The following is a 15,005-nucleotide window of genomic DNA, read 5'->3' on the forward strand; positions in this document are numbered from 1 at the left end:
AAAATCATGTATTAGTAATTATCATGAAACTGTTACAATAAATTATGGAGCAAAATTTACAGCATTATACAAGAACGCAAAAAAATTGAAAGGTAGGAAACACTGCAGTGGACGCTGACGTGATAAGTGCACAATGACCCCTCCATGTGCAACCAGCTCTTTATCAGCCTTATTTAGGCTTTCAAATAGGGCTATATTTCAATGTTATTCATTAGTTTCAATTTATCTTTCTTCTAGATATTTATGCCTTATGCTGTGATTTCCTATGCAAAGTTTTCTCAGTAACTAAGGTGTCTTCATCACTAGCTTGACGTATGTACTTTCAGTTAATAAGGTTTTTCCTGCTGTACTTCAGCAGTGTTATTTTTTCAGATAAACAAATATTGGTTTAAATGTTCTTGGTAGTTATGGTAAATGAGCTTTTGGCAGTGAAAGTTAACTAGCACAAGTACGGCTACTTAAGTCTGCTACTTTGAAATATTACCCACATTAATGCTCCTTTTTACCTATAGTAAATGTAACCACCTTACCTCTTGCATTCTTCTCTGATCTATTCCTAAGTACAGGCAGTCCCCGGGTTACGACGGGGGTTCCGTTCATGAGACGCATCGTAAGCTGAAAATCGCTGTAAGCCGGAACATCATAAAAAATCCTCCTAAGAAAACCTTACTTTTAATGCTTTGGGTGCATTGAAAACTATGTAAACTGCATTCTTATTGCATTTTACATCAAAAAAAGACCTTCAAATATTGATTATTTTTGCATTTTTGGTGTCATATTTCTTGTGCCACATCAGCGTTGTAGGCGTCGTAACCCTGGAAATAAGTTCTGATAAATATGATTGAAAAGCGCCTTAACCTTGGAACGTAGTAAGCTGAACCTGTTGTAACCTGGGGACTGCCTGTTATCGGCAGGGGTTTTGTTTTCCGGCCAGGTGCTGACAAGCGGAAAACCATCATTAAGCGAAAGTCGGCAATTTTATGGGCACTTTATTGGCCCCGGCCCCCCGTTTCGGTTCACGGTGCCTCTGTTAGGTATCTTATGGCACCATAACTCTACTATTGGCACCTTATCGCGCTGATAACTGAAACTTGGCCGTATGGTGCCATAAATCGCCAATTTTATAACGCTAGATAAGCGTCATAAAACCGGATAGCCATTAACTGAGTCCGCTGATAACTGGGAACTGCCTGTATTCATCAAAGAATGAAGTAAATACACTAAAGACACCATCCTACTTACAAACGAGTTACGTTCCCTATGGCTGTTTGTATGCTGAATTTTTTGAAGTTGCTTATTGTACTCTTTATCCCTATTTGTAAGCACGTATAAACATCAATACCAGTAATGTAGGATTTTTTCATCCTAAAACTCAATACACTGTACTTTGTTTTATTGTTGGAACTTACTTAATGGACAATGTTCTCAGTATTGAATTGATTATAAAAACTGCGCAGTAAAGATCAGAATTGATGGTCAAGTCAGTTTCATATTTTTCTATTTGTGATTTTTAGTTTTTCATTTTCAGACTTGTATTTTACATGCTTGTTTTGCGTATCTTTGCTAATCCCAGACAGCAGCTGATGCAGATATGTTAGAACGTGCATGTTGATCCTTCAGGTCATGTGGCTGTCCCCCTTGCTGTATCAGAGGGGTTCTAAGGAGGGCAACATAGTTAAAAGTATTAATTTTCAAAAATTATTATTTTGGAAAATACTTGCAAAGAATTGCTTGTAAAGAATAGGCGCACAAAATCTTAACTCACTGGTGGAAAAGGGCAACACTCTGAACACGATTTTAATTGGTAAACCTGTCTGTTTTTATCTGAATGTTTTGGAATAGGGTGGGTGTCTCTGTACTCTAAATAAAAACAAACTCCACCGATTTCTCCAGGTCCCTTATTTTAAATGACTGGCAGTGTCTCTGCTCCCTCTCTCACAGGCTGATACTTGGGCCACATTAAAAGTGACGGAAATACTACTAAACAAAGTAATTTTCCAAAATAATAATTATTTATCAATACTTTTAACTATGTTGCCCTCCGTAGAACCCTCTGTGCTTGACTCTGATACAGCAAGGGGGACAGCCACATGGACCTGAAGGGATCAACATGCACGTCCTATAACGTATCTGCATCAGCTGCTGTCTGGGATTAGCAAAGATACACAAAACAAGCATGTAAAATAAGAGCCTGAAAAAGGAAAAACTGAAAATAAAATCACAAATAGAAAAATATGAAACTGACTTGACAATCAATTCTGATCTTTACTGTGCAGTTTTTAGTAATTAATTCAATACACTGAGAGCATTGTCCATTAAGAAAGCTTCCAACAATAAAACAAAAGTAAATATCAACATCCAAAAATGTAAAATGCATTGTAGCTGAAGGTATTTGGTATAATCTACATCCATGAAATTAATGTACAATTAATACTTACAGCACTGAAGTCTTCACCATTTAAAAGCACAGAATATCAAAGAAACATTATTGTCATCCACAGACAGGCCATTTTCGTTTGACTTCTTGTCTTCCATTTCAAAATTCTCTTCTAGTATCGTCCTGATATCTTGGGATCTCTCTTCATCCCTTACTTCTCTTCTGGGTACATCCCTGCTTTTCTTAGAGTTCTCCTCCACTCCGAAGTCAAGATCCTCTTCATCTATGTCTGTTTCATCGTCTGATGGACATTTCCTACTCTTGGTTTCAATTTCAGTATCACTGCAATCTAGTTTAAATGTCTTGGACATTTTCTTATGCTCTCCATTTTTTGGGACTACACAATCTGATTTGAGTCTTTCTGATTTATGAGGATTTTCATTTTCCAAGTCCATGACATTCTCCTTTTCCCTGATGTTGCTGCATGGGCTTTTTCTTGATCTTAGTTGCGTGTAACAGGTCTTCAGCTTCTGCAAAAAGACATACGAGAGTTTATACTAATTCCAAATGTTAATGACTGCACATTGTACTCATTTATCCCTTTGGAACAATGAGCCCAGAAATCAAAAGAAGAATTTTCACTTAGTTTAAAACCTAATACAAAAGAGCATTCTCAACAAAATGCTGTAGTTGAATCCCAAGCAATGCAGATCCAAGATAGCTAAACACCCACTGGCTACCTGGAGATTTCACCGGGAGTAGCAAAAGAACATCAAATTTCAAAAATGTCCACCTTTAGAGCCATCTGGGGGTGGAAAGTGGACTAAACGTCTAAGTTACCAAATGGTTTAGAATAGAACTATACATATAAACAGCACCCTTGACATAAACTTATTTGACTACCAAGTTATGGTTAGAAACCTATCAGACATTTGTTTATTAATTCCTGTCACTTAACTGAGACGTCTCCATTTAAAGTATCAAATATACACACTGAATTGCATTTCACTTAATGAATCTTTTTTTAACTTGTCAGCTAAACCAATTACAATAAGTGTTACAATAAGCACACGAATGAAGGATGCACAACCCATTTACATTTTGCAATTCTGAATATCTACAGTAACATCCATTATATTTCACAGACTATGTTGCATTCACCCCATGACAACTCTCACAGCACTTTACATGGCAACTTCCCCCCGACTCTTCTTTTTTTCTTATTTTCTGTTACCATTAAGCGTTTGTTTATATCTAGTTTTGCTACTCTATTTAATTTTTTCATTCTGCTCTTCCACCTTTGCGAACATTCTCCAGGACTATTCCCGATTCGCATAAAACTGCTCCCAGGGACCTCACTTTATACAACAATTCCTATAACTAACAACAGTGATAAACTGTTGAACCACATTAGACATCAACATTTATCTCAAAATTTTCTCATAACACATTTATATGAGAAGCAAAAGTTATAAGCAGAAATTAAGGTTACAGTCTCATGCCCAATCTGTGGCAGAAGTCTAAAAAAGAAAGAAAAAAAAAGACAAAAGATTCCTCTAGGACCAAAAGACAAAGACCAGCACAAAACTCTAAAAACAATGACAATGGGAAACAAACAGAAACAGATTGATTTCACTCTTCTATGATCCATGATGCGTTGCAAGCCACAATAAAGGCAGAATGAAAAGCTGTAAGACAGTCATTATTACTTTTAGGAAATCATTGTATAAATATTTCTACTAACCAGACTCTGAGCTCTGCGATGATGTTATCTCTCTTAGAGACCTTCCATATCTCAAGTCACTACTGTCATTACTACTTGCAGAGTTGTTGCGGGGAAAACATCCAAAGTTGTTTCCTGCTACTGTAAGTATTATGAGATGAATATGAAGAGGAAGGTGTATTCAAGGCCTCAAGCATGGCGTTGGAGCAGTGGCATAATTACCTGTGAAATAAAAGACATTTATACATTAGAACAGAAAATGAGCAAATCTCTTCTTTGAACAGATTCTAAACCATTTATCATTACTTTTTATTATAAATGATTAGTTTATCCAGACTTATTAGGCTCTTCTTGGGATGGTGCTTATCATTACAATATGAAGAAAAGGTTTCTGCGTGAATTTCCTAGATTTATTCCATCTATTTACCACCTTTGTATTTCTAAAACATTTCAGATGTTAAGTATATCTTAGTTTACTAGACCACTGAGCTGATTAACATCTTTATTCCTAGGGCTGGCCCGAAGGGATTAGATATTTTTGCATGGGAAGGAACCAACTGGTCACCTAGCAACAGGACCAACAAGCTTATTGTGGGATCCGAACTACATTATATCAAGAAATGAATTTCTATCACCAGAAATAAATACACGTACCTCTGATTCTGCGTAACATTTCAGATGTAATGTAATTTTTAAAAACAAAGGGAAAAATTGCAAACCTGGATGTCTTGAAGACTTGTTCTTCATAGGAGACATTTTCGAAGAATGAGGCATCATATCTGGTAACAACAATTTACCTTGGGAACTTGGAGTCTTCTGACCTAAGAAATACATGTTTCGAAAACAAAATTAACTTTTTGTACACATAAATATTACTTTTACAGTTTTTCCATGCATCTAAAAATGTCCACAACACATCACTCAAAGGTTTTATATCTGATTTTCACTGGCATGTACTGCACTGTAACACAATAGTACTTTATACTTTTGTACACAATAAACTAGCACTTGATACATAATGTTTCCACTGAAAAGGCAATACTAAGCTCAAGTGAGAGTCTGTCAGGATCATACAATAGAAGCGTTATTTTATAGTGCCACTTCTGGATTCGCCTTGTAGTGCAGTTTTTGTATTTATGAATATGATATTGTTATTGTTACAATAAAGTTTCATACATACTTACCTGGCAGATATATACATAGCTAAGACTCCGTCGTCCCCGACAGAAATTCAAATTTCGCGCCACTCGCTACAGGTAGGTCAGGTGATCTACCGGCCTGCCGACTAGGAACCATCCCCGTTTTCTATCATATTTTCTCTCTTCCACCTGTCTCCTCGGGAGGCTGGGTGGGCCTTTAATTTGTATATATCTGCCAGGTAAGTATGTATGAAACTTTATTGTAACATAACAATATCATTTTCATACAATCAACTTACCTGTCAGATATATACATAGCTGATTGGCACCCTTCGTGGAGGGTAAGAGACAGCTACTATATGGAATAGACAGGTAAACAACATATGTTGTAGGTATAAATAAAACCTTCGGTTCCTACGTAAAGGCAGACCACCTACTCTTCTCAGGAGCCTTCCTTCTTGCGGGAGGTCTGGAGGTAGGGCCACCTCGAAAGGGCTGAACCGATGTATCGGTCCTTTCTTGTCAGGTGTAGAAGCAGGCCTTCTTCTTCCTTGCTGACTGCGTCAGAAGGTCCTGAGTCGCCTTCTCAGTTAATGAACGAGAAATGTCCTTCACCAACTGAGAAGGGAACAAAAAGTCAGACAAAGGCGAATACAGCAGCGCTGCCCTCTGAGCGTGGGAGGACTGCCTTGGTTAAAAAGGCACTATATAACCGTCCTCTTTTTTAGAAGACCTGCTCCAAACAAAGAGGAGATCTCAAACGAGCCATCCTGAACCGCTTTGTCTATACAAGACAATATGCACAAAAGGACTTCTGGTCGATTCCTTCAGAATCATGAGCTTTCTTGGACATCACCCCAAGGGACCAATCTAAGAAGTTGAAAACTTCCAATACATGAAAGAGTCCTTGAGGAGATGGTCCAGTTCAGAAATGCCCAACCAAGTAATACGTGCCGAGTTCAGACCTTGTCTACGTGAAGCGTCAACTAAGGTCGAAAAGTCGCTTCTGACGTAGACGGAAGAGCAATACCCATATTCTCTCCCGTCTGATACCAAATGCCTCTTTTACCAGCTAGTCTCGCTGGAGGCATGCAGAAGACCGTTCTGACTAACTCCTTCTTAGACTTCATCCAAGAGTCTAAGGACTGAAGAGCCCTCTCATTGAAATGGCGGGCTTCATTCTGAGAAAAGACGAAGACTTCTTCGTCTTAGCACTCGAAAAAGAGAGCGCGGAGAAGGGAGGAGGAGCGCAGGAGTCAAGTCGTCTCCATACTCCTCTAGAAGCAAGGCAGTCAAAACTTTATAGTTCGACAGTCCTTCTCTTCCTTGATATTCTTCCTCCGAGTCTACTTCTAACTCGGGATCTAATTGAGTCTCCGCTCCCAACTCCGTACGTCCTTCCTCTGGAGGAGACAAACTCCTAATAGGAGAGGGGCTAAGGGAATGATATTCTTACCTCTTCCCCGCTTTAATAGCCCTGGAAGGCGCCAAAAGCTCAGGCTTCTCTCCATAAATGGATGACGCTTCTCGTCCGCCAAGCGTCCTGGCTGACGCCTCCCGCTTACGTGGCTGCTGACGTCCGGATGACGCCTGCGACTGGAAAGCGCTCGCTCTCAAAAGGCGTCATAATGGCGCCAAGTAATAATTGGTTGGAGCCTCGCGTCTACAATCAGCTTTTCAAAGCGCTTCATGCCTAAAAGACGTCTCACGTCTCTCTGGCGTTACGTGTCTTCCGTAAGCTCCCGATCTCGCTCTCGAACCCGAAGCTTCTGCGATATGTTTAGAAGCTTCACGTTTTGCATGACGCCTCTCGCTTAGCAGGGGAGAGAGGACGAGACTTCTTGATTGGAAGCGCAACGTCCTTCTACGAGGCGCTAACACTCCCACCAAAGAGGCCAGTTGTTCTTGTACTGCCATGATAATCTTCCATGAAGCTTCTCCCACGTCAAACCTGCATGACGCCTTTCGTCATCAATCGGGGGGAGAAGTAGGAAAGGGTTCTTCTGCGTCCTCGGCGGGTGACGCTGTGACGCCCACCGTCTCCTTCTTAATAGAAGAGGGAGCGTCATCTGAGAAAAGCTCTGGGCTCGAATCAATTTCGGGTTCTTTCAAATGCCGTTCAGAGGCCTCGATAAATCCGACTCCTTCCACCCTCGTTTAGGTGAGGGAGAGGGAGGATATGAGGAAACACTCACGAAGGACGCTTTTTCTAAAGCGCCCTTGGAGCAGTCTGCCACGAACAGAGCTGCTGAAGGGGACGTCTGACCGTTGGGGATTCCCCACGACCTCCTTAAGGCTTTCGACTTTCCTTCTCCTCTGGGCATGGGAGCTTGGAAGAGGTCTAGGCCTGGGAGCGTCGCGAGGGACGATTCAAACGCCCCCTCCCCAACAACACTGGGAGAAACTCACTTCACTGTTAATGCTCACTTTCACTAGCCTTACCTTGTAAGTCGCCATTTGGACTTCATGTCTCGAATAGTAGCTTTCAGATCGGCGATTTCGAGGCCGATTCCGAAAGTACACTTTGTGAATTAGACACATAGGGAGAATCTAAATCATTAGGATTAGAAAAAGTATCAATAAAAGGCTCAATAGGCCTTGAACTCACCACCTTTCAGACGTCTAACCCTATCCCTCTCTAACTTCTTCAAATAAGAAGTTAAAGTCTTCCACTCTTCTGCATTTAATCCCTCGCATTCATGACAAGTATTAGTAGCAGAACACTGAAACCCCTACATTTACGACATACAGTGTGAGGATCAACCGAAGCTTTCGGTATCCTCACCCTGCAGCCTACATTCACACACATTCTCACACTCACATTTGAATCAGACATACTGAGAAAAATCCAAAAAAGCAATTCCAAAAAACAGTCCACAGTAGCGAATGCCAAAACACGATCCAGATACGTCACCAAAAAGCCGATAAACGATGATCAAAGGATGAAATAAGAATCTAAGTCAGGAGGTAATAGCAACAATGTTGATACCACCGGCGACAGAGAAAATATGATAGAAAACGGGGATGGTCCTAGTCCTGCCTGCCCAGGGCAGGCCGGTAGATCACCTGACCTACCTGTAGCTAGTGGCGCGAAATTTGAATTTCTGTCGGGGACGACAGAGTCTTAGCTATGTATATATCTGACAGGTAAGTTGATTGTATGAAAACATTTTTTTATTATACTGTAGTTTCTACACGGTGAAATATAATTCATAGTATCACTGTGTCATGCCGTTTATTATTTACTTTGAAATACAGCACTATAAGTTGAAAATGCATTCTTGAAGAAAAGAAAAAAGCATTTGCATGGAAAGGTGGTCAATAAAGTACATATCCTAGAAAATTAACTTTCATTATAAAGCCCCCACCAAAAATATCATGCATATAGATGAACAGGCTATCCATCATCATCAATAAAAAACCTGCCAAAAATTTTGATTGTACATTGATTCATATGAAAGTGAAGACATTAGCACAACTCTAGTTAGATGTTGAAATGAATGTGAATTTACTGGATACTAATTACATTAAGTAAGGAATATGAATTTCATTTCACAGTATATACTCAAATGTATTTTGATAATGACATAGCCTGCTAAGATGATATGATACTGTCACAAACATAAACATACCATTAAAACAAGAGGATATTTCCATCACATATGAGAAATTTTTTCTGAAAGCTTCAGTAAACTGAAAAACTGGAACAATGTCTTTATATATAAAATACAAAACAGTACTATATGAAATGAAATGCGTAATATGATATTGTTATTTTTTTACAATAAAGTTTTGTACATACTACCTGGCAGATATATACTTAGCTTACGTCTCTGACGTCACGACAGAATTCAAAACTCGCGGCAAACGCGACAGGTAGGTCAGGTGATCTACCTTACCCGCCGCTGGGTGGCGGGTGTAAGAACCAATGCCCCTTTCTTGTCAGATTTTTCTCTTCCACCTGTCTCCTGAGGGGAGGCTGGGCGGGCCATCAATCGTATATATCTGCCAGGTAAGTATGTACAAAACTTTATTGTAAAATAACAATATCATTTTTTGTACATGAACTTTCCTGTCAGATATATACTTAGCTGATTGACACCCTTGGTGGAGGGTAAGAGACAGAAATTAACAAAGAAAAGGTAAAACAACACCTGTTGTAGGGTATAAAAAAACCTTGGGTTCTTACCTGTTTAGGCTGAAGACTTCATAGGTACTGTCTATTAGTCTGCATAGCCATAAGAGCTACAGCGAGGGCGTGACCTACAGCTGAAAAGACTCTTTGGCTCTACTAAACGGGATTGATATCCGCTTACTTAGTAGAATCCAAGTCGGATCATGTCAACGGGGTTCGCCCTCTTATATGACAGAACCTGTCCACTACCATTGCAGGGAGCTTCAAACCAAATCCGATCACCTAACCAAACTAACGTATTAGCACTACGAACTGAAAAAAGATGCCTACCTGCATCATTTTTTCATACAACCATATAAACCCAATACCAAAAACAAGGGAAAAACTACAAAGGATATGTTCCAGCTCCCTGCCCCAGCACCGAATCCGCCGATACGTACGGGCCTAATGCGAAGCACTCGTCATACGTTAATCCTGACGTCTTTAAGGTGTGGTGGTGGCGAATACTGAATTGCATCTCCAGATGTAGTTTTCATCAAATTCTGAAGACATATTCTTATTGAAGGCCAAGGAAGTGGCAATGGCTCTCACCTCGTGAGCCTTGACTTTTCAGGAGCTTGAATGTTCTTCATTACAAGATCTATGTGCTTCTTTCACTAGACTTCTAATGAAGAAAGACAGCGCATTTTTAGACAATGGTCTACTGGGGTCCTTTACAGAGCACCATAGTCTGTCCTCAATGCCCTTAAGGGTCTTCTTCTTCTGAAGGTAGTATTTTAAACTCCTAACAGGGCAAAGAGTCCTTTCGGGTTCTTCCCCTACCAGGGCAGATAATCCACGAACCTCAAAGCTCCTTGGCAAGGATTGAGGGATTCTCATTCTTTGCTAAAAACGAAGGAAGAAGGAACAAATCACGGATCTCCTTTTAAACCTACCCTTCCTTCTAGGGCATGAAGCTCACTAACCCTTTTAGCAGATGCCAAAGCCATGAGAAACAAAGCCTTCCTCGTAAGATCTTTGAAGGAGGCTAACTGGGGTGGCTCGAACCTCGAGGACCTCAGGAAACGAAGAACCACATCCAGATTCCAACTTGGAACTTCGGTTGAAGCTTTCTTGGAAGTTTCAAAAGATCTTAATAGATCATGCAGATCTTTGTTATCCGAAAGATCTAAGTTCCTATGTCAGAACACTGCAGCCAGCATGGTCCGATAGCCTTGATGGTAGAGGGACTGCCAAACCGCATTTTTCTCTGAGGAAAACGAGGAAGTCTGCGATCTAAGTCACAGAGGTACTGGAAGAGGAAAAAACTTCGACTGGTAGACTTTAAGGGTCGAAGGCCTTCTAGCTGAGGCGATAGCCTTAGCAGCCTTTGTCGAAAACCCCTTCGCTCTGACAAGACTTTTGACAGTCAAAAGCCAGTCAGATTGAGAGCGGGGGAGGGCCTTTTGTGATACCTGTCGAAGTGGGGTTGTCTGAGCAAATCTACTCTTTGTGGAAGTGCTCTTGGAAAATCCACCAACCATTCCAGTACCTCTGTGAACCAATCTTGGGCGGGCCAGAACGGCAGCTACCAGCGTCATTCTTGTCATCTTGAGATCGCAAATTTCTTGAGGGTTTGTCCTAGAACCTTGAAGGGGGGAAAGGCGTAGACATCTAGTCCTGTCCAGTCTAGGAGAAACGCATCCACTGTCACTGCCCCTGGGTCTGAGATCGGGGAACAGTAAAGTTCTATCCTTGCGTTCCTTGCTGTTGCAAAGAGGTCGATGTGAGGTCTGCCCCATCTTCTCCACAGGTCTTGGCATACCTCCGGTGGAGGGTCCACTCTGAAGGCAGGAGTTGATTCTTCCTGCTCAAGAGGTCGGCCCTGACGTTCCTTTCTCCCTGTACGAATCTGGTAGGAGACTGATCTTCCTTGCTTGAGACCACAGCAGAAGGTCCCTTGCTGTTTCTACAGGGAGAAGGAGTGCGTTCCCCCCCCCGTGTTTTTTTTATGTACGCCAAGGCTGTGGTGTTGTCCGAGTTGACCTGAACTATAGCATTTCGGACGTGGGGCTCGAAGGCTTTTAATGCCATCCAAACTGCCATCAACTCTTTCTTGTTGATGTGCCAGGACACCTGTTCCCCCTTCAGGGTGCCCTGACCACTTCTCTTGTCCTGAGCGTCGCTCCCCTACCTCGACTTCCGACGCGTCGGAAAACAACACATGGTTGAGGTTCGGCATGTGCAGAGACATTCCTTCCACAAATCGGAGTGGGTCCGCCCACTACCGAAGGTCCCTCTTGATTCCCCTTGAGATCTTGAAGGAGAACTCAGATCTAGGGAGAGACGCCTCCAGTTCTGTAAAGGAAGAACTGTAGAGGCCTGAGATGCAACCTTCCTAGAGAAACGAATTGCTCCAGCGAGGAGTGTGTCCCCAGCAGACTCCATCCACTCCCTCGCTGTGCATGCATCTTTCTCTAGGAAGGTCGTAGTTTCTCGTAGCAACGAGCTATCCTCTCTGGCGACGGAAAAAGCCCGAAAAGCCAGAGAAACTATCCGAATCCCCAGATAGATCCGCTCTTGACTGGGGATTAATTGAGACTTCTGGAAGTTCACCAGAAGCCCCAGAGAACTTAATGCCAATGTAAGGGTCTTTTGTAGGTCCTCCAGACATCTTCTTGTGATTCTGCTCTGATTAGCCAGTCGTCGAGGTAGAGTGACACCCTTCACTCCCCCTCCCAAATGCAGCCACTGCGCCACGTTTTTCATTAACCCGTGAACACTTGGGGTGCAGTCGACAGGCCGAAGCACTAGGCCTAGAATTGGGAAGATCTTTCCTCCCCCATCATGAATCTCAGAAACTTCCGTGAAGAAGGATGGATCGGCACATGAAAGTAAGCGTCCTGAAGATCTAGTGACACCATCCAGTCCCCTGGACGAAGAGCCGCCAACACTGAGGAAGTCGTCTCCATGGCGAACTTCCTCTTTTCCACAAAGACGTTCAGGGCGCTTACATCCAAAACCGGTCTCCATCCTCCTGAGTTCTTCAGAACTAGGAACAGTCTGTTGTAAAAACCCGCAGAGCGGGGCTCTTTCACTAGTTCTATAGCTTCCTTCTCTAGCATCAGATCTACTGCTAGAGAAAGGGCTTGATTCATGATGGGGTCCTTGTACCCCAGCCACCAACTCCCTCGGAGTCGTCGTCAATGGTGGCCTTGATGAGAAGGGAATGAGGTAACCTTTGCTGACAATTGAGAGGGACCAATTGTCTGCCCCTTTCTTTGTGGGCCCAGACGCGGTCAAATTTCAGTAGTCTGGCACCCACTGATGTCTGGAGTCCTTGAGCGCTATTTCTTCCCTCTGACTGACCTAGAGAAGGTTTTTACCTCTCTTAAAAGGTCTAGTTCCTCTAACTGAAGAAACTCTGGCAGAGGGGCCTCCTCGAAAGGGCGGGCTCCTGCCTCAGTGGAGTAACCCTCTTCTTGGTCTTTGGGTTGGAAAACAGAACGAGGCTTCCTGGCGGACTGGGCTAACATGTCCTGAGTAGCCTTGGCTGAGAGGGCACTCGAGACATCCTGTATGATCTTCTTAGGAAAGAGAAGAGGTGAGAGTTGAGCATAAAGAAGGGAGGCTCTTTGTGCAAGAGAAACTGCCTTCATCAGAAACGAACAGTATACTGACCTCTTCTTTATCACTCCAGCTCCAAAAAGGGAAGAGACTCCACTCGAGCCATCTCTCACTGCTTTATCCATGCAAGTGAGGACGCTGTTAAGATCCTCAGGAGAAAGGGAATCTGGGGTCTGAGTCTTCTTGGCCAGAAACTCCTAAAGACCAATAAAGGAAGTTTATTGGAAGTTAAAACTTCCAGGACTCGGAACATTCCCTTCAGCAGGTGGTCAAGCTCGTTCATCCCCCACATGGTCTCTTATACGAGGAAACAGAGGAGTCTTTGGGTACTTCTTCTTCCGAGGGATCCTGTTCTTCCTCGGCTGAAGAACCATCATGATCCTTAGAAGCGCGACTATCCTTGGAGAAGTCTCTTGAAGAAGTCTGACATCTGACTGGGGAGACAAAACTTCTGGACCGTGCCTGCTCGAAAAATCCTTCTTGTCCTGAGGAGGGCGTTTTCCAGTTTCTTGGTGCCTAACGGACGCAAGGCGGCTCTCAGGAGCAGAGCGCCTGTTTGAAGAAAAACTTCTATCAGGGTCTTGGCGCCTGTCCAAAGGAGAGCGGCTTCCTGGTGAAAAGCGCCTGCCATGAGAGAAGCGGCTACCAGGCTCTTGGCGCCTGACCCGAGGAGAGAGGCTCTCTGGCGACGAGCGACTACTAGGGGAGAAGCGTCTGCCAGATCTGCCAGGCTCCCGGCGCCTGACTCGAGGAGAGCGATACTCAGGTGAAGAGCGCCTGCTAGGAGAAAAGCGCCTAACAGGCTCTTGGCGCCTGCCAAGTGAAGAGCGGCTTACTGGAGAAGAGCGTCTGCTAAGAGAACCAGCGCCTGTCCGATTTAGGGCGCTTGTCAACAGGAGAGTGGGGGCGAAACGAGGAGCGGCTACGAGGTGAGTAGCGCCTACTAGGCTCTTGGCGCCTGTCAAGGGGAGAGATCCTGTCTCGAGAAGAGCGTCTGTAGGGCGAAGATCGCCTACGAGACGCCTGATCCTTGTCCTAACTTTATCCTTTTCAAGCTTCCTCAAGTAGGAAGACAAAGACTTCCATTCATCCTCATTCAGCTTTTCAGATTCAATACAAGGGTTAATAAAGGCGCAGTCATTCCCTCTACACTTCATACATACTGTGTGAGGGTCTACCGCAGCTTTTGGTAGCCTCACCTTACACTCACTCATAGAACAAACTCTGAACATAGCAGTTTTCTTAGTATCAACATCAGACATCATGTATCCAAAGAAAAATCCAAAGAATAATCAAATAACGGTCAACAAATCGTGAATGCCAGGCCAAAAGATCAGGTACTTCACCAAAAGTCCGTTGAAACAATCCACGGCAAAAAAGAAAAGAATCCAACTGTCAAGAGGTACCAACAACAGGTGTAGTCGACACCGGCGACAGAAAAAATCTGACAAGAAAGGGGGCATTGGTTCTTACACCCGCCACCCAGGGCGGGTGGGGAAGGTGTTAGATCACCTGACCTACCTGTCGCGTTTGCTGCGAGTTTTGAATTCTGTCGTGACGTCACAGACGTAAGCTAAGTACATATCTGACAGGAAAGTTCATGTACAAAAATACCAAATTTGTAACTAATTTGTATTTTTCATAACTAACAAACCTGAGGTCTTAACATTAGGATTTACTAGCGCCAAGCTGGAAACCGTTAGAAATTAAAATTACACTTGTGAGATCCAGGACTAATGGCATCTATACCAGGTCACGGGGCATGTATACCCAGAATGCCCACGGCTACCTGTGACCCACCAGTTATATTTCTAACCCAGTTTAGACTGCTAGAGGGGTGGTTCGAGGTGGGCCTTTAACTGTTAAGACCTCAGGTTTGTTAGTTATGAAAAATACAAATTAGTTACAAATTTGGTATTTGTTCATATACGAACAAACCTTCGGTCTTAACATTAGGATAGACTTACTATTAGAGGGAGGTAAGTCTCTACAACTGACTGGGAGTTTGCCACCTTATCCATTTCC

The 15,005-nt window shown here is 43.0% G+C and overlaps 1 protein-coding gene across 1 annotated transcript in view; it reads right to left on the reverse strand.

Moving 5' to 3' along the window:
* Nucleotides 1-2,770: 2,770 nt before the first annotated feature.
* LOC135213082 (E3 ubiquitin-protein ligase rnf168-like) overlaps nucleotides 2,771-15,005 on the reverse strand; it is an 84,707-nt gene continuing 72,472 nt past the window's right edge. Inside the window, exons 7-9 of the mRNA XM_064246953.1 lie at nucleotides 4,820-4,921; nucleotides 4,122-4,322; nucleotides 2,771-2,907 (exon numbers count right to left, since the gene is read on the reverse strand). Of these exons, the coding sequence (XP_064103023.1) occupies nucleotides 4,874-4,921 (48 nt within the window). The 3' untranslated portion in view covers nucleotides 2,771-2,907; nucleotides 4,122-4,322; nucleotides 4,820-4,873. The remainder of the gene's footprint in view (nucleotides 2,908-4,121; nucleotides 4,323-4,819; nucleotides 4,922-15,005) is intronic.

The sequence above is a fragment of the Macrobrachium nipponense genome, chromosome 42 (genome assembly GCF_015104395.2).
Source record: "Macrobrachium nipponense isolate FS-2020 chromosome 42, ASM1510439v2, whole genome shotgun sequence".
In the NCBI taxonomy this organism is placed as follows: Eukaryota; Metazoa; Arthropoda; class Malacostraca; order Decapoda; family Palaemonidae; genus Macrobrachium; species Macrobrachium nipponense.